Source organism: Camponotus floridanus, unplaced genomic scaffold (genome assembly GCF_003227725.1).
Source record: "Camponotus floridanus strain SB8 unplaced genomic scaffold, Cflo_v7.5 scaffold24, whole genome shotgun sequence".
Classification (NCBI taxonomy): domain Eukaryota; kingdom Metazoa; phylum Arthropoda; class Insecta; order Hymenoptera; family Formicidae; genus Camponotus; species Camponotus floridanus.
This window is the reverse complement of record NW_020229370.1, coordinates 3,593,921-3,612,840: the sequence shown is the minus strand read 5'-3', so window position 1 is coordinate 3,612,840 and position 18,920 is coordinate 3,593,921. Positions and strand designations below refer to the sequence as shown.

General features: G+C 39.1%; 2 protein-coding genes across 6 annotated transcripts; one reads left to right on the top strand and one right to left on the bottom strand.

Moving 5' to 3' along the window:
- The first annotated feature begins 477 nt into the window (after positions 1-477).
- On the top strand, positions 478-3,825 carry LOC105256595 (60S ribosomal protein L5). The gene is made up of 6 exons (XM_011266666.3): positions 478-603; positions 1,531-1,716; positions 2,174-2,308; positions 2,651-2,853; positions 3,104-3,281; positions 3,559-3,825. The coding sequence occupies exons 1-6, from the start codon at positions 601-603 to the stop codon at positions 3,745-3,747; spliced, it is 894 nt and encodes a 297-aa protein (XP_011264968.2). The 5' UTR covers positions 478-600; the 3' UTR covers positions 3,748-3,825.
- A 1,517-nt stretch (positions 3,826-5,342) lies between these two features.
- On the bottom strand, positions 5,343-16,484 carry LOC105256594 (zinc finger protein 91). Of its 5 annotated transcripts, XM_011266661.3 has the most exons (11): positions 16,053-16,484; positions 12,980-13,864; positions 12,421-12,654; positions 12,072-12,272; positions 11,562-11,987; positions 10,940-11,422; positions 10,164-10,451; positions 9,257-9,706; positions 8,814-8,950; positions 8,482-8,603; positions 5,343-8,402 (listed from the first exon to the last, which is right to left on the bottom strand). In XM_011266661.3, exons 2-11 carry the CDS (start codon positions 13,505-13,507, stop codon positions 6,358-6,360), a joined length of 4,914 nt encoding a protein of 1,637 aa, XP_011264963.2. In that variant the 5' UTR covers positions 13,508-13,864; positions 16,053-16,484; the 3' UTR covers positions 5,343-6,357. The 5 variants fall into 5 exon arrangements, with proteins under 5 accessions (XP_011264963.2, XP_011264966.2, XP_011264965.2 ...); XM_011266664.3 differs by lacking the exon at positions 16,053-16,484 and having other exon boundaries at positions 11,285-11,422; positions 12,980-15,084; XM_011266663.3 differs by lacking the exons at positions 10,164-10,451; positions 16,053-16,484 and having other exon boundaries at positions 12,980-15,083.
- Between the last annotated feature and the right edge of the window lie 2,436 nt (positions 16,485-18,920).

The following is an 18,920-nucleotide window of genomic DNA, read 5'->3' as shown; positions in this document are numbered from 1 at the left end:
CAGACAGCAAAAAAGCAGAGAGCCAATCAGAATTCGCGTTGGTAATAAGCAGTGGCTGCGGTCGGGAAGACGCTTTGGATGCTTTGAAGCGTTTGATTGACCAGCGCGAGTTGTGATTGGCTTGGGTTGCACGCGATTGACCACGTCGCCAATTGGCCAATTCAAAATAGAACTCTCTGATTGGTTAATCATTCCTGGTTACCCTAGGCAGATCAATATAATTGGCCGCATTCAGCGGACTCAACCGCTAAGTAGCAATCGAATATGATTGGTCTCTTTCAGGTCCGACCAATCAGCGTCGAGTTACATCGAAAAATCTAGTAATGTGTCCAACTGTTGAGTCCGTTGAATGTGGCCATTGGCTGTGGTCATTCGCAACGTGGTCAAACGGGACGCTCCCAATTGGCTTCTGCTTTTCTGTTTTCTGCCAAAGTGTGAATGCGCCTTTAGCTTGAGCCTTTTATAAAAACTGGTTTCGGCTTCCTCTTCCTCTCTCACTACCCAGTGCCACTAATAGAAGGTAACGTCCTTTTTCGTACCTTGCACGGCCTGTTTTAGGAGTGCTTGTATTTCGTGCAATTTTAAAATCGTCTTGACATAATGGTAAGCAGATTATTTCTCTTAATATACGGCTTATTTGTCAAATTAAACTTTAATATACGTGGATTATTCATTAGAAATCGACAAAAAGATAAGATGTCTATTTTTTAGAGAGATTCATTTGTCGCATGCTGGAAAGATACTTGACAAAGAAATTCACATTTTCTTCATATAGCTTTAAAATTACTTGAAATAATGTATCTTTACTTGACAGGCTTTAATTAGCTATCAATATTTATAATTTCCAATTATGTATTTCATATACATATATATATATATATATATATATATATATATATATATATGTATGTATGTATGTACTTTTTCTTTGGCTCATTGAACTCTAAATTTTATATGCAAAATATGTATATTGTCTGTTAGCAATAGAAATAGTATTTAGAAAGAATGATCCCTTAAATAATAAGTTTACATATTATATTCCTTAAATCCCTTAAAATAATAAGTCGGATATCTTAAGTTTATCAATTATTTATTTACTGTAAACCTCCGAAAGAATATCTGAATGTATCTGATATATATTGCTAAAATGATGACACACCTAGCTCGCTTTGATGTTTTAATGAAGAAAACATAATTGTTCCCTATATATATAATCTGATTAGCAAAAATATTAGATAATATATTTATGAAATATTGAGAGATTAAAATTAATTGTCGAAAGTTAATCATGTGTTTAGTTATACATCGTGCAATTATATGCTTATTTATTAAAAAAAAAAAATTTTATTTTATGATAAAAGAATTCGAGCTTGTTTAGAAATTATTAAAACTTAACTTACTGTTGACTTATCTGAAATATTAAAATCAATAATATTAATAATTATTCAAAAATTAATAATTAAATAATTTAAAGCTTTTTAAGGCTTTCTTTATCTGATCTTATTCTAATACCTGTGTGCTCTTGTATAGGGTTTTGTCAAAGTAGTCAAGAATAAGCAGTACTTCAAGCGTTATCAAGTTAAGTTCAAGAGGCGTCGTGAGGGAAAGACCGATTATTACGCTCGCAAAAGATTAACTATTCAAGACAAAAACAAATACAATACACCCAAGTATAGATTAATTGTACGTCTTTCTAACAAGGATATTACATGCCAGGTAAATTGATAATAAACATAAATTTAATTAAAATTAAATGTGTAATTTAGATGTATTAGAACTAACCAATCTCTTTATTCTTAACTTTTATTTCTATTTGTATTACACACACACACAATATATACATGTATATGCAAAACAAAAATTTTTAGTGAAATTGGAGACATTTATGACTGCAATTTCACTAACAATTTTTGTTTTGCATGATCAAATGGTCAATATTTAGTAATGAAACATTAGTACAAAAAGCCAATTTATAAAAGCTTAATTGGTCGAGAACATAGAGAAATATACTATATTTTTCAATGTATTATAATTTTTACCTAATATATAATTATATATTATATAAATATATATTATATGAGTATATGAAATGTATATATATTCTGTGTGTGTGTATATGAGTATGTTATTTATGCAAAAAATCGACAATTAGCTAATAATAAATCTTCTCAAGGTTGCTTATTCGAGAATTGAAGGAGATAGGATTGTGTGTGCTGCTTACAGCCATGAACTCCCCAAATATGGTGTTAAAGTTGGTCTCACCAACTATGCATCTGCTTACTGCACTGGTTTGCTCTTGGCCAGAAGGGTAAGTCATATTTTTCTCTATTTTCTTTGCAAAAATATGTATAATATCTGCAACATATACTGCTGGCAATGGCCATACTACATTGTAAAATACCAGTTCTCATCCGATCACTGAAGTTAAGCAACATTGGGCATAGTCAGTACTTAGATGAGTGATCGCTTGAGAAACATACTGCTAACATGATGAAACACCTAGCTCACTTTGATGTTTCACTGAAGAAAACGCAATTGTTCCCTGCATATATATTCTGATTAGCAAAAATATTATACAATATTAGACAATTGTATTAAAAAAACTAGCATCTTATATGATTTGCTAAAATCTATAGTTTTATTCTTGTAGCTCCTTAAAAAGTTGGGATTGGATACTTTATATGTGGGTAGTACAGACGTGACCGGTGATGAATATAATGTTGAAGAATTGGATGACGGCCCAGGTGCCTTCAGATGTTATCTAGATACGGGACTTATGCGCACCACAACAGGCGCCCGAGTTTTCGGTGCCATGAAAGGTGCGGTAGATGGCGGTCTCAATATTCCTCACAGGTAAAAAAAAAAGTCATACGTGTCATTCTGCTATTTCATTAAATCTACTACTTTTATATTTTTCCTTTTTCTTGTATGAAATATATTTTTGTTTTGAAATTTACTTTTATTTTTACATTTTACAATGGCGATCTAGTAAATTTCACATACAAAGTAATAGAATTGCACATGTAATAGAATTAAATAAAAATTTTTCTGATAATATCGACTTCAAAATATACTTCAAATTACTACTACTATTGTTCTACAGCACCAAGAGATTTCCTGGATATGATCCTGAATCGAAATCATTCAATGCAGAAGTGCACAGACAGCATATATTTGGTCAACATGTTGCAAATTATATGAAAACTCTGGAAGAAGAGGATGACGAAGCTTTCAAAAGACAATTTTCACAATACATTAAGCACGGCATCTCTGCGAATGATGTAAGCAATTATATATTGCAATTTTTAATATATGTTTATATTATTTTAATATACATATACATATATATCCAATTATTTTAATATACATATACGTCCAACTATAATTACTGTTTAGATTAATTAAATCTATGTAGTGTCGCAGTTGGACAATAGCAATTTTCATTGGTTGTTAAATGTGAATGCATTACTGCATTTATCAAAATAAACCTATGTTACATTATTACTAAATGCATATTAGATAAGTATAGAGATATGAAAAATGTATTTTTTTTGATAGATCGAGAACATATACAAGAAAGCTCATGAAACAATCCGCGCTGATCCAGAACATAAAAAATTAACGAGAGAAAAAGAACCTATTAAGAAGAGATGGAATCGCGCAAAATTATCTTTGTCCGAGAGGAAGAATCGTGTGGCCCAGAAGAAAGCTTCATTCCTCAAGACCTTGGAAGAAGCAGAAGTGTAACTATTCTCCTATCAAAATCATTTATGATACACAAACTTGTGTTTATATGAATGAAGAATAAAGAAAACCTAATATATATGATGAGTTTATAAATTGTAATTACATATTTACGTTTTTTTTTTTTTCCTTTTTTTTTATTATCGTCAGGAAATACAGGTTGACTTTATAATGAAAATTTTTACATAAAATTTAATTTTGTTGGTAATAACAAAATTACTTGAATCGCTCTTATATATTTGTTTCTGTGGTAAAAATCGATTGTTAAATGTAAGAAAGATACTCTTAGTCCGTGTTAAAATTAATCTTTTGTATCTTGCATTAAACTTTTGATTAATCATTTTTTTATTTTCTCTTGTGCTATCAAATGATATAAATAAATAATTCTGAATTTTCAACTTTTAATGAAATATTTTATATACATCTATTATTTTAAATGTGTGTAATAATCACAATGATATTGCAATATTACACAATATTTAAAAAAATTCATAATTTTGATAAATTTTATCAATTTTGCATCATATCGTCCTGACGCGGCGCATGAGAAAGCGGACATGAACCAGGGAGAAGTCTGACAATATATATAAACTATAGAATGGGAATCAAATAGCTTTTCGCGAGCCAAGAGAGAATATTCGTCACGGCTAGGTATCTCACTTTGTCCTTTTAGATCTGCTTGCTGTCAAAGATATGCGTAAATGCGTGTGAGCGAGACACCTGGAAATCTACCTATCTCAAGCTCGCTATTCATATATAGTACATACGTATAGCACGGCAGTTCCCATTCCAGAGAGTTTATATATAGCAATATGTAGTTCAATGACATTAGCAAAGGATATTGTGTCGCCACAATGTCGACACCTGTAGAGTGGATTTCCGTTGCACTTTCTGCATTTTGAACGAAATAGATGCATGCTTGCAGACTGCTGGAGAAAGAAGACAGATAGAAAGAAATTGAGAGAGATAGAAAGTTAAATGCGAACAAAGATCTTATAGATTCATTATTCTCAACTATTGTTTTGCACTTTTTACATTAGTAAAGATGACGCAGCGAACCGTGACAAAAAGCGGAGTCTATAGAAGCGATAAGATTAGAGATATGTTATCTCTTGTGCTACATCATATACTTGCAATTTGTATAAATAAAAATAAACTTGCCAGTAAAAATGTCAGCTACAAGATGGAAATTTAGATAAAAATTATCTCTACAATCTTGACATCGATCGTACACATATTTCTATAAAGTATTTCAGAATTTCTATTTCAATGTACATACATATATCAGTCAAACTTAACATATGCATTGCAATATATAGTCTTTTTATTTTTATCTAGTAAATAATTTCAGATTAGAAATAAAAATTTGCAGATTCGGATAAATTCAATTTTTTGGATATTGAGATCCGAATAGTTTTAATTATCCGGATTGTAGTCATAACTTTATATATTCAGATATATATTATATACCTCAATATAACATGTGTATATGCATATATATACATATACATACATACATACATATATATATATATACACGCACGCACACGCGCGCGCACACACGCACACACACACACACACACATACATATACATAAATACACTGTGTGAGCATTTATTATCGTACACATTTTGTATTGTACAAGATCGACGGTTTCAAATAAATATTTACAATAATGATGATCATAGATTAACAAAATATAGTATACATTATTAAGTTTGCATGTAGAATATATATTCACATATTCATTATCGTTCAAAGTTACTAAATAATGTATCAATAATGAATGCAAAAATGTAATATAAAGCGCGCGGTACCTATAAAATATGACTGAAAAGATCAATACTATTTTATTACATGTAACAAATCTATATACAGGGTGTCCCACGTAGAAGTGGCCACCTCCTTTTATCTTTTAAACTAAAAGAGATAGACCATAACAAATATAATGAAATTAAATGGCTTTAACTGAACTTTATTGTGAGTATAGTGGTTGATTACAAAATTTATCTGTATTAAAGAACGGAGAGATATGTATAATTTTTTATAATAATGTATTTTGATATAATAAAAGTTGAATGATGGACGTCGCCCGCGATATTTCAAGCCGGAAAATCTCGTATAATATGTAAAATATTTACATTAAATATCATACATCGTTATATTCGTTTCAAACTACTACAACTTTTATTATATCAAAATATCTACATTATTATAAAAAAATTATACATATCTCTCCGTTCTTTAATATAGATAAATTTTGTAATCAACCACTATACTCACAATAAAGTTCAGTTAAAGCCATTTAATTTCATATATATTTGTTATGATCTATCTCTTTTAGTTTAAAAGATAAAAGGGGATGGCCACTTCTAGGTGGGACACCCTGTATATATGTTCAGAAATTTAATGGATTGATAAATTCTGTTTTAAATGATCAATTATTTAAAAAAACAAAATCGTTAATTTTTACAATGCGCACTAACTTATAATTGTTCGCCAAGTCTATATCATCTATTTCGTATCAGTCTCTTACATAGAAAAATGCGTGAAAATATGCCATGGACACAGAAATGTCCGCGCGACCATAATCATAGAATAAAAATGTTCGATTTATGTAGCAAGATTATTCTTAGTTTCACCCGTGTTTGGATCCACAATAACCCTCTTGTTTACAGTTGAAGTACCTAGAGATAGAGAGTGCGGTTCGGTAAGCGGCAAAAATCTGCCATCGGCGCATTCCTTGAACAAGAGCTCTTTCATCCGTTGTCTTCCCTTCTCCTCTTCTTTGCCGTTTACCTTTGGTATCTTTTCCATCATCAGCGTCAACAGCTCGACAATGAGATATGATTCGGGTTTATACAATCTCGTAAAGTGCAATCTGATGTGTTCGCCAATATTTTCATCCTTTCGCGGAATATAATCGCAATGCGGACATGACGGAGTCATACGCTCAATGCCGTGGCGACGCTTGTGCGCGTCCATCACGTCCTTATCGGTGGTGGAGAATGGGCAACTGAGGCAACGGATCGTTTCCGCATCGGCCTCACCCGTTGCGGAGATGATACCCTTCTTCTGCATCAGTAGCAGACTCTGCTTATCCTGATTAGAAGGTTGCAACGTATTTGTGATATTGTTACCGGAAGATACAACAACGACAGACGATCGCGAGGATTTGCGCGATGAAGACGCGACAGTTACGTCGGCGATACTGTCGCTGTCCACGGAGATCCGATCATCCTCAAACTGTCTGCGCGATGCTTGCGCTTCCGCATTTGCCTGATGCTTTTTTAAATGTTGTATAAAATTTGCGTAGTATTTGACCGAATAGTCACATGTGTCACAGCGATATCGCTGCTTGGCGCCGTGTAGCGTTAGATGGACCCTGTACTGCTCGCGTTTCTCGAAAGCGGACGGACACTTGTGGCATTTGTAGCGTTTTTCCTTCAAACGGCCGTTCCGCAGATAACCTTGGTAGACAAAGTTGGGATTACCGCGCATGAAGATACCGAATTGCGGATCCGGTGGCGGTTGCACAGATAAGGCGGAAACGGAAGAGGTAGCTATAAGGGTAGTCGACGGTGTCGTTGCTGTCGTTTCGTCGTCGATTTCGTTGTGTCGTCGATGTACCACCTGATGCTTTACGAGGTTCTGTGTTGTTTTTGACGAATAGTCGCAATCGTTGCATTTGAATCGATTGTTCGAACCATGTAGAGTCATGTGGTACTCTAAGGCATCTAGCCTGAAATAGCGCGCTGGGCACTTAGCGCACGTAAATACTTGATTTCCTCCAGTCCTTTGAACGGTCGACACGGCGCTGCTGTTTACATTTTCATTGATCTCGACGACGATCCATGCAACGTTGGGCGCAGAACTATTGTTACTCTCCTGATTCGCCGCTGCCTCTACGCACGCTGTCGCAGGTGGCGGATAACGTTGCGAATGCCCGTACAGAGATAACAAATACTTGGTGCGTTCTTGATACTCGCTCGAATGCGCCTTTTGATGAGCCAACAGATGCGTTGACTGACGCGCCGCGTATGAGCACCATTGGCACGAATGCGCTAGTTCTGTGGTATGATAGCGCAGGTGAATGCGCAATTCCTTCTCACATAGGAATCGTGCCGGACATTTGCCGCAACAATGCACCAAACGAGAGTCGTGCAAGTCAGGTTCAGTGCCCAATACTGGGGTATGCGTCAAGCCGAGTAGAGTGGCTAGATCATTCGCCTGTTGAGAGTCGGGCCGTGTCTCATCCACTAGACAGTGAACAGTACCCAAGGATCCTGCGTGCATCTCCGTATGCGCGATCATAATTTCCCGGCGCGCGCAGGTGAAGCTACAATCCGTACAAGCAATCAAAGGACCGTGAGCCGGTGTATCTACGTGCATCGTCTCGTGGTCGCGCACTTCTGCACGACGCGATGAGACATAGGGACAATGACGACACTTGAGCATCTTTGTTAACGTGCCATCTGGTCGCGATACCCAAACGAGCGGAGCATCTGGAAGAGCGCGGGTATCTAGGAGAAGCGACGGTGGTGGTGGCGGCGGTGGAACTACTCCCGACGCAGACTTTGAAACCGTCGTTACATTATTACGCGACGTTATCTGAATCACTTGTTCTACAGATGTTTCGTTCTTTGTTCGAGATATGCCTGTGAAGAAATATTTTAAATCGCGATGAGTATTCGAAATATAATGTTTCGATTTGCAGGTGCAATTTATGAAACTTACCGACGTCGGAAATTGACACTTGTTGTAATTTATTCTTCGAATTTGGTGAATCCATCATCATGTTTTGCTGATGAATAGATGCCAACTCTTCCCCGTGAAGTCTAGCGTGTTCCAACAGTTCTCTGTGACAATAAATAGAGATTGTGTTATATATATTAGAATATCACTTTTTTTAATATTTTGCTTTACATAAAAAACTAAAAGTTAGTGCGCACTTTTTAATATTAAAGAAAACAATTAACTAAATAATTGATATTTTAAAACACTAAACTATTACTCGAGATTAAAAAAAAAGGTTCATGTTCATAAAATGCATTGTCAGCGACACATACGCCTTTGTACTAACGTAGTATGGACAAAGATAGCATTTGAATATAGCTTCCAAGTTTGGTCGATGGTGCATCTTATGAAGAGATAGAGTCGCAGCGTCTGATGCTGAAAAGGGACAAACCCCACAATCAAATGGATCCTGCGAAAAAAAGAAAATAGCGCATTAAATTCGATTTGGTTAAATTCGATTTAGTTAAACAGATGTAAAGATATAAAGATTAAAAGCAAGAGAGAAGAATATTTCTTATTCTTCATCAACTGTTGTATTTAATAGTATTGTTTCGCTTATATTATTTAATTATCTGCACAACTATTGCACTTAAATCTTTTTTCTTTTTTCAAAGCACTCGTCATTCGTCAGGTGGAATACTTAAGTATGAGTACGAGCGCTTTACGAGCGCTTTACGAGCGCAAGAAATAAAATATAATTGGTAGTAAAATTTACCCTTTCTTCGGTGGGCTCTTGATCAGTAGAATCGTAATGAGACTTAACGTGCAACAAGACAGTGTCTTTATTAAAATCTCGAAAATTGCAACGTTTACACTTCCACTGAATACGTTTGTTTTCCTCTGTCGCTGTTGATATAGAGAGCGCACCGCCACCACTAGTGGTATGTATCGTGATTGGATTGTTCTTCAGCAGAGACTGTCCACGACTCTTCACTGCAGCTTTAAGTGCTGGTGGAGGTCGCAAACTCACGTCCACGTTATGACCGTTCTGATTCGCCTCGCTCGACGGCAAGATCGTGACGGGAGATTGCGACGCGAGATCAATCGTCGGAACGTACTCTTTGTTGTCTACAATTAATAATTTTGTCGAGGCAAGCTCCTCAGAGTTTGTTTCCTCTATGCTACGTTCCTCCATATGATCCTCATCCCACGGTTGTTGTTCTACCTGAATCACAGAAATCATTGCGCCGTGAATTTCGAATTTAACGAGATATGAATCGAATGTAATAAAATACATGAAATATGCTATGAAATATTATCATCAAACTACATCTACGCTGAAAATTTTGTATCGCATTCTTAATGAAAAATCAGTTTTGTTTTTTACATAAGTAATAATATACATAATTTACATAATAGATTTTTATATAATTTTCAAAAATATCTAAAGTTCGTTCATAAGAAAAGATAGAATAGATATTTTCCGTTTATAATTACTAAGAATATGCTTATAATGAGTGTCAATGTCAATCAAGGCGTTTAAGCGCCGTGGCCGAATTGTGGTGCCGAGATTCTGTCATCTCTTTCGCAAGTCAAATTATTGCATATTAAATTACTATGCTCGATATGATATAAATCAATGAATTATTCTATTATGTAACTATTAAGATTCATTATTTCACCTGTGCGAGATATTTGTTATACTTGGAATAATTCCGTCGACCTGTCTCATCCGTCATGAGCACTCTGGCGGTCGTATGCACTGCGTCTTTAGCTGCTTTAAGTTTAATATGTTTTGTGATGTCCCATCGCCAGTTAGAACGATACGCGCACATAGAACACTCGAACGGCTTCCGGTTTAAATGACCGACTATATGAACGTGAAAGCGACTTGCGGTGGAAGCCCAAAACGGACAATGGGGACATTTGAATACTCGCCGCCCGCTCGGATGTGTCGGACCACCTTCAACCTGATAAAAGTTTTTTTTTATCGCAACAAACTTAAAATGTCAGTAATGACATGATAATGAACTAGTAACAAACTAGAAGAGAGATGCTCGACATCCACTATGCAATATGTAAAGCACATTCTTAATAATAAACGAAGAGAAAAAAAAATAAGGCTCTAATCAACATTCTCTAATCAACATTTCGCGATACACAGACTTCTGCACACCTCTATGATATATGCTTTACCAACACTAGCACTAATAGTATTACAGACTTTTAACTATTTTACAGAAAATATAAATTATAAAATACATGGCTAAAATGAATATTTACATAGCGAAAAAAAAAAATTTGCTTCACATAGAATTCCTATAAAAACGCCCGTGTCCCACAAACAACTGCTTTATATGACTTTGCGATGATGATTTCCGTAGAGAATCGCGATATCTGTTTTGCGTAATAATTTTCTTATCACATATACATAGATCATTATCATCAAGCACTGTACCGAAGATCCAGAAGAATTTAGTCCTCTGAGATTCGCGTCCCAATCCATTTGCGATGGAAAAGTGTATTCACCACGATAAGACGAGGTCATGCGGACGTCCGAACAATTGGTTACTTTCTCTAAACTACTATCGATGAACGATGATGTGTCGTTGCGCGAATGGCAGCATTGCATGTGCACTTGAAGATCAGTTGTACTCTTGCAACGTCTTCTACACTTAGGACAACGTGTCGTACCCACGGATACACTGAGCGCAGTGTGATGTGTTTGTCTGTGGCAAGCTAGCTCCTCCATGCTACTAGCTTTAAACGTACACCAGCATTTCAAATTGTTGTCGCTACTTACAGCTACCTCTGGCACGCTGTTATTATTAATCGACGTCGCCGTCGTCGTTAGTTTTTCCTTAAGTTTATCGAAGAAGGAAGCGTTTTTTCTCTCAAATATACCGGCCGCAGTATTAAGGTCCCTCTTCGAATTCGCAGCCTGAAAAATTAAATGACAGATATAGTAATAAGATAAAGATATATTCTGTAATAAAAGTATAAACAATATATCTTAACTATTTATGTATATCACATTCACGTTCCATACATAACAAGCAAATTTTTTTCACGCAACCAACCTCTTTATTTCCATACATTTTGGCCAGCTCTGTATCCCTCGCAATTTGCGCTAGCTCGGGCCTCACTCTGACTCGTGGAACTTTTAGCAGAGTGGTGGGTGGTCCACTACTACTATTGCCAATCGGGCTATTATTGGGCTTAGAATTAGCTAAACTTAATGGAATTAATCGTGGCAGTGGTTTCCTTGGCTTGGGTGGCGCGTGACATTCCGCTAAATGACGCTGCATCTCGGAATCCCAAGCTGTTATAAATTGACAGCCCTTTTCTTCGCATTTCAATGCAATGCATTCGGCACTGGCTAGAGCGCTTCTCTTATCGTCTAACGAAATTAACGAATGATCCGATACAAACGAATCGGTAGAGTTGGCCGATGTGGTTGTACTTCCAGTTTTATTGAACGATGCTCGAAAATCACTGGCTCCAACCTAACAGAAATATCAAACGCTATTTAATACAACTGATCGATGCATTTAAACAGAGAAAGAATATAACAATATGCCTTACGTTACCTGATTATAACGTTTCGGACTATTTCGTGGCTTACGTTCAAAAGCATTATTACTTTTGCGGTTGATATGACCCACAGGTGGGTTGTGATGATACGACTCATGCACCGTTAAGCTCTGACGGATATCAGCGGTAAAATTACAAGCGCGACATTTGAAAGCACCTCCACCTCCATGATTCCGCATGTGTCTTTCTAGATTCCACTGAAAAATAGCGTTAAAAGAGACACACATATAATCAATATAGATATAATCTTAAAGTAATCGCAAGCTTCTCTCCGTAATCCTGGAAAATTTGTGACGTATAATCACTCATCTTTCGAAAACCAAGTAGGATTATGAAGAAACAAACCTTATACGCTGAACTAAAATCACAAGCATCGCACTTGATCATTGGCATAGAATGATATTTAACATGCTTAGTATAACGCGCTCTGATGTGCGTCATATAATCGCATTTTGCGCAGCGAAAGAATTTTCTTTTCAAATGATGCACTCTTTGATGATTTTCAAGATCTTTCACGTTCAATGTGACATACGAACACGCAGGGCAACGATTTTCGACTGGATTGTGTCCGTTTTTGCCCTAAAAATGACAATAAAACATATTCCTGCGAACTGATGAGTGTACTGTCTTGATATGTGAATGATTCACTTAATACGTCGTCACACTAGAGAAAATTGCGATCGTGTCTAGTAGTAACGCGTCGAGAATATTGCCTCGTTTCTTATCGCGTATTTCGCATTCTTTAAAAAAAAAGGAGGGAGGAAAGAAAAGAAAATGAGATAAGAAGAAAAAAAAAGAAAAAAAGAAGGAAAGAAAGAAACGAACACGAGAGCGCAAAACGGAGACACAATCGAGGATACGAATCCGGACGGGAGAGGAACAGCCGTTCCCTGATGGCGCTCACCTTGTACTTGTGCTCCTTTCGGAGATGCTCGAAGTAGGCCTTGATATCGGACAGCATTTTCGGGGGTTTGCAGCTCTTGCACTCGTAGGAAGCCTGCTCGGTCGTCTCTTCCTCGGATCTCATCTCGATGTCAACGTCAACGACATCATCCGGGGTCGCCTCTTGGTTCGCCTCGTCGGTGATGGCGGTCATGGTCACCTCTTCCTCCTCATCGTCGTCATCGTTGTCGTCGTCGACGTCCATTTCGTTCGCCATCGCATTGCCCTCCATATCGGTCGTCTTCCCCGCATCTTCGGTCTTCTTCTCCTCCTCCTCGTCGCATCTCTTCGCGTCAAGCTCCTCCTCGCGACTCGCTGCCCCTTTAAGGTTACCTTCCGATCTGCGCGTCGCGTCCGTCCTCGTCCGTTGCTGCCGCGACCGCGGTCGCAGTGCCCGCAACCGGGGCGGCCTTCCCGACATCTTGGACGAGAGTCGCGCGCTTCCGCGCAGATTTCTTCTCTCGCCCTTGTTGCCCGCCGCGGGCAACATGGCGCGCGAGGAACGATTATTATTCACCAGTATCTAGGCGCTCGCGCGTTCGTCGATCGTCGTCATCCTCGGATTCGGCGGTCTCCGACTCCGGCTGCGGCTCCGGCTTCCGGCGACGACGATCACCTCCTCGCCTTCCGGCGACACGATCGCGGGACGAATGTGGCACGGCGCTCTCGTCGCCTCCTCCAACGTCCACCCGCCTCGCGACGCTCGCTTTAGCGCGGAGCGATTAAAGAGCCTTGCCTTATCGCGATCCGTCAGCGTCAGCGCTCCCGTTCCCGTTCCCGTCGATCGTCCGGCTACTGGCTCGCTCTTCTTTCCATCGTCCTCCGAGACTCATCGGCCGACGTGTGGCTGCAACAAATTCCGGTTTACATTACGGCCCGAGCGGATATGCGTGCGTGCGCTAATGCGTACGTGCGCGCGCGCGAGCGCGGACATCCATCTGTGCCGAGAGGCACGAGGAGGAAGAGATCTAGACGCACTTCGATGGCGAGCTGCCCCGGAGTCGCTCTTTCTCTTTTTTCTTTCCCTATCGACGAAGATTCGTCTGAAGCCTCGAGGGAATGATTCTCCTACCCCCTTCTCTCTCTCTCTCTCTCTTTGTCTTTGTCTTTCTTCCACCTCGCGTTTCGGATCTATGAGCCGTGTCTCAAGAGCGCTCGATCGTTACTCGGCGCTCGGTAAACGAGGAGATCCCTGGCCCCTATCGCGTGGTGCGCGATATCGCAATAATATCGCCAAGTGCCAAATCACGCAACTTTATATCATGCGCGGTGAACGTTCGGAGCCTAAACTCGGGGCCTCTCCTTCCCTCTTCCCCCCCCCCGCGATCTCTGCGATTCTCCGGGTTACATCGAGAAATCCCTTTATCTCTCGAATAAAGCCCGCTTACCGTGCTCCGTTCAAAGTACACGCGGAAAAATGTGCGTTCCTCTCGCTCCAAGCGCGGAGGAATTCACGCTTCTGTATGGCTGGACGAGATAATTTTTCACGCGCCCACACTTTGCTAGCCATTTATCGCCGCGCGAATGAACGATAAACATGGCCACGTCTTTGACATCGATGCCGAATCGTCCCCGATTTATTATTATTATGATTGACGCCATTCGATTAAATAATTTCTCTCGCGAGACTTTTTTTTTCCGAGACGCTCTTTCCATCCGACAGGAAGTAAAAACCACGGACTCGGACGGAGACGCCGCGAGAAAGCAGTCAGCTGATCGCCAGAGGGACGGAATTAATGACTGATCATTTGAAGAGAGCCATTATTGGCTCGCGATTCGCGAGCAGATCGAATTTAGCAGCTAAAGTGGCTTTCACGGCCGCGAGAAATCCCACGTCGCGCCACATGTGACGCCATGATTAATCCCGCGCCACTGACGTACGCGTTCTTGCTCGCGACGTACTCGCGGAGGAAACACGTCATCTCGTTAACTCGCTTGCTCGAGAATTCGCCCGATATTAAAGTCCAGAGAAGCGTCGTGGAAGCTTTGTCCTTTGTTCTCCTTTAAATATTCTCGCGACATATATTTGGAAAAATTAAAATGGCAATTATATCGAGGAGAAATTATACGCATCGCGTACAAATATTTATTTATATTTACATCGCGATATATCTTAGAAAAATTTTATCCGTTAAACAACCTGAAAAAAATACTGTAGGAATATATACTTTGAACCTTGAGTTTTTTTTTTCATTTTTAAATTTATTTTAATCGTTACAGCTACTTCGCGCCCTTAAAAATTGATACCGAAATTGACGTAAAATTGAGAAAAATATTACATCGAGAGTCCGCGAGGTCCTGAATTTCGGAGGGAATTAATTTCAATTCGCAATGTCGAATAAAATATTAAGAAGAATTACTTCAGGGGGCCTGCATTCGCGTTCGACTTTAGTCTCTCATCCCGACAACATCCGGTAGAGAGAAGCGTGGGCGGAAATAGACAGGACGAGTCGGCTCGGAAAACTCAATGGGCGCTTGTTTACTCGATTCGTGCGCGCGCGCACGCAATATTGGGACGACGCGGAGAAATCACTGTCGGGTAAACCAATGACAACTCGAATCGTAATAAACCTTGAATGATTCGCTCGAATAACGGTGATGGCATCAGTCGCGAACTCCGATGATTTAAAAATTGACGATAGGATTGCCAGACTAGTCACACGGAATCAATTGGGCGGCCATCTTGCGAGGCTACGGTTCTTCGAGATCGGGAGGGAGGGGGATTCTAGGATCTATCATCTGCCATCGCGCGACGTGTTGCTTTCTATTTCCCTCGTACGCACGTTGATATACGCTCGTCTCGATCATCAACAGGGAATTGATACTCGCATAATCAAACGTGATTAATCGTATTAATAAATTGTACGATTGTCACGCTGATTAAAACGATTAATCGTATCGCTATTATATCGCCGGCAATAGATACAATTGTTGGCAACACGATGCAGCAAACTCACAGACAACTGGCCATCTGGGTGACGTCGCGGATCTAATAACGCGAGCCGGAGCGATCGGGCGCTTGATCGGAAACAAACCTTCGTTCACCTGCGCCACCGTCTGCGAGTCTTTCGCGAGTAGGTTATCTTGCTATCGGAGACGATCGTGGTAGAGCGAGCGATGACGACGCTGACGACGTCGCGTGACGATTAGTGTCGCGTCATCGGCAACGATCGGCCAATCGACGAGAGCCCGGGAGGATTCCCGTCGTGGCTAATCGCCACGTCCGTCCGTCCGTCCGTCCGTCGATCGCAAGGTATCGGATGTTCCGTTTCTCGAAAGTCTCAACGGCGACAAAATAAAAGAGAGAGCCTCCTCTTTGGCTCCCCTTAGACTTCCCCACCTCTCGATTCTCCCTATCCCTCCTCTCTCTCTCTCTCTCTCCCTTTCTCTCTCTCTCTCTCTCACTCCGCTCCGACTCTCGCGCTCTCGAGCTTCTTCCGTTCTCTCCGGCTTCGATCGCGAATACCTCTCGTCGTTTCGGCATCAACACTGGCCGATGGAGCGGACAGCGGATCGTAGGAAGACTACGAGGAGCCGAGCGAGCGCAGTCCCTTCCCTCCCTTTCCCCCTTCTGCCGCGCCCGCGGTCGACTCGACTGGCAGCGGCGGCAACGACGGCGACGGCGGCGATGGCGAGGTGGCTAGTGGCGCAAGGCTGGGCGCCATCTGCAATTCCAATTCCGACGTCGGGAGGAGATTCGCGAGGCCGGGAAGAAGCCTCTTGCTCTTGGTCGCTTTCCCTCTACCTGCGGTCTCTCCTCCTGCGAGAAAAAACGGCTTTCCGAGAGAGCGGATGTCGGAAAATCAGCATGATGATGATGACGTCACTTTCTACCGATGACCTTTAATTATGTAACAGATCCTATCGTGTATATAACTTTGGAATGATACCAGAGTATGCTTGTTTCTTTTTTTCAGCCCAATCATAACGCGATCCTCTTCTGTCCTGTCTCAGATCCAGTTTTCTCTCTTGGGAAAGGTCTTTTGTCTTATTTCTCGAGGAGGGATATCTTTGTCCCACGTCCAATTTTTACTTCGAAAAGATATCGTACTTTCGCCTTTGAAGAGATGTCGCAATATTATTTCGATTCCTCCTCGCGTCTTTCGCATTCTTCGTTTATCTCTTAAAAACGAGCTACACTCGGAACGATGTCGACGTGCGAGAGCATCTCCACGATCCTCATCGTCAATTTCAGATTCACGCTGACGATTTATTCATTTGATTGGCAAATGGATTCGTTTTTTGGAGTTTCGAAAGCCGTTTTTTTTAGGCTTCAATGTCGATTTTTTTCCAGCAAAAATGTAGGGAGAATGTCATCGTTTCGCAAGTCTTCGATTTTCTCGAATACACGATAGAAACGAGGATAAATAATAGTCGATCATGAAGGACATTTTTCCGTATAATTATTTCACAAATAACTCTCTTAATTTGTATTATTGTTGCAGCATATAATTGTAAAGGATTGACAATCGAGTATCTGGTTTGTGTTACCCCTTGGAGAAAATATTTACATCTTGCATTTTCGGCTTCTATTTTAAAGAAATTATATAGTGCGTCTCTATATATTCGTATTTCGCATTTTTTTGCGAACCAGCACGCAGCAAGATCTCTTTGAGCGAAGCGTGTTACGCTATAACCACGATATTGATGCAAACTAGCAGGGCGGTTACGCAAACACGTGCTTGTAAAACGCGTGCACGTGCGTGCGTATGCGTCACACGCATTGAGGACACTCCACAAAACCAGATATACGCGTACATTAAATGCAAAAAAATATACAAAAACATGATTAGTTGCATTAATTCATGGCCATTTAACTTTTCCTCCTGTAATTATTCATTGCAATGCCAAGTATTTCTTACTGTCTCGCTAAATTAGATGTAGCCAACATTGTATATTTTGCGGAATAAAATAGATTAGTTAATCTTATTCCGATCCATCTTTTTTCTTAAAGTAAAAGAGAGCGATCTCTTACGTACAAAATGCTAACCGAGGTTGACATCTTCTCTTAAAGAGAGCTCGAGCAAAGTGTAGATAAATATGTAGATTAAAATAAGTCGATGCTCGAGAACTTATCGTTAGTCTGAGATATACATGCAAAGTCGATGAATTATCATTATTAAGTAAAAGCAACTGTGCAACGAATATTCTATGTATTTATATGATTGGCGGAAATAAATTTTGGCAGATTGTATAACGCAAATCCTTTTCTACGAGTCTATATTTTGCTCTCTGTTGATAAAATCATCGAAAATTATATATCGATAATGCAGACCGTCTGCTAATATATTTCACGGTCATTTACCGTCGGTTGATATATGCGATATGAATATGCGATTATGTAAAAAAAAAGATTAAAGTCAAAGTTGCTTATAATGTATGCATAATTTATTAAGGTTTTCAAAGGTCGATAAATTCAATGTTTCTGAATCAAAGAGAATGAGTTTCTATGACACTGATCAAAGTCATTCTCTACATTTTGATATATTTCACATTAAAAAGATTGAAATCATTGTTAAAATATTTCTATTTAATTTTTTTGATTTGAGAAATTTAACATCTGCTTTTTCTATAAAAAATTAAGAACTCTAATTATTCTAATTATTGGAAACATTATTGTGTTAATTAAAATCCACCTCGAGATTTCTTTGCTTTGACTGTTCTAATTTGCGATATATTATTTACCGATGTATATAAAAAATTGTGATTTACATTATCGCAAATCACTAAGAAAAAGAATCCATGTAAAAATTTCACAATATATATATGTGTACAATAAATTGCATTATATTTAAATTATCGAAAAACCGTGAATCTCTTCTCATTATTTTCATAGAATTATATTATTTCATTGAACTCCGACTTTTCGATGCATAATATTCCGTAATCGTTTTTACGTAAAG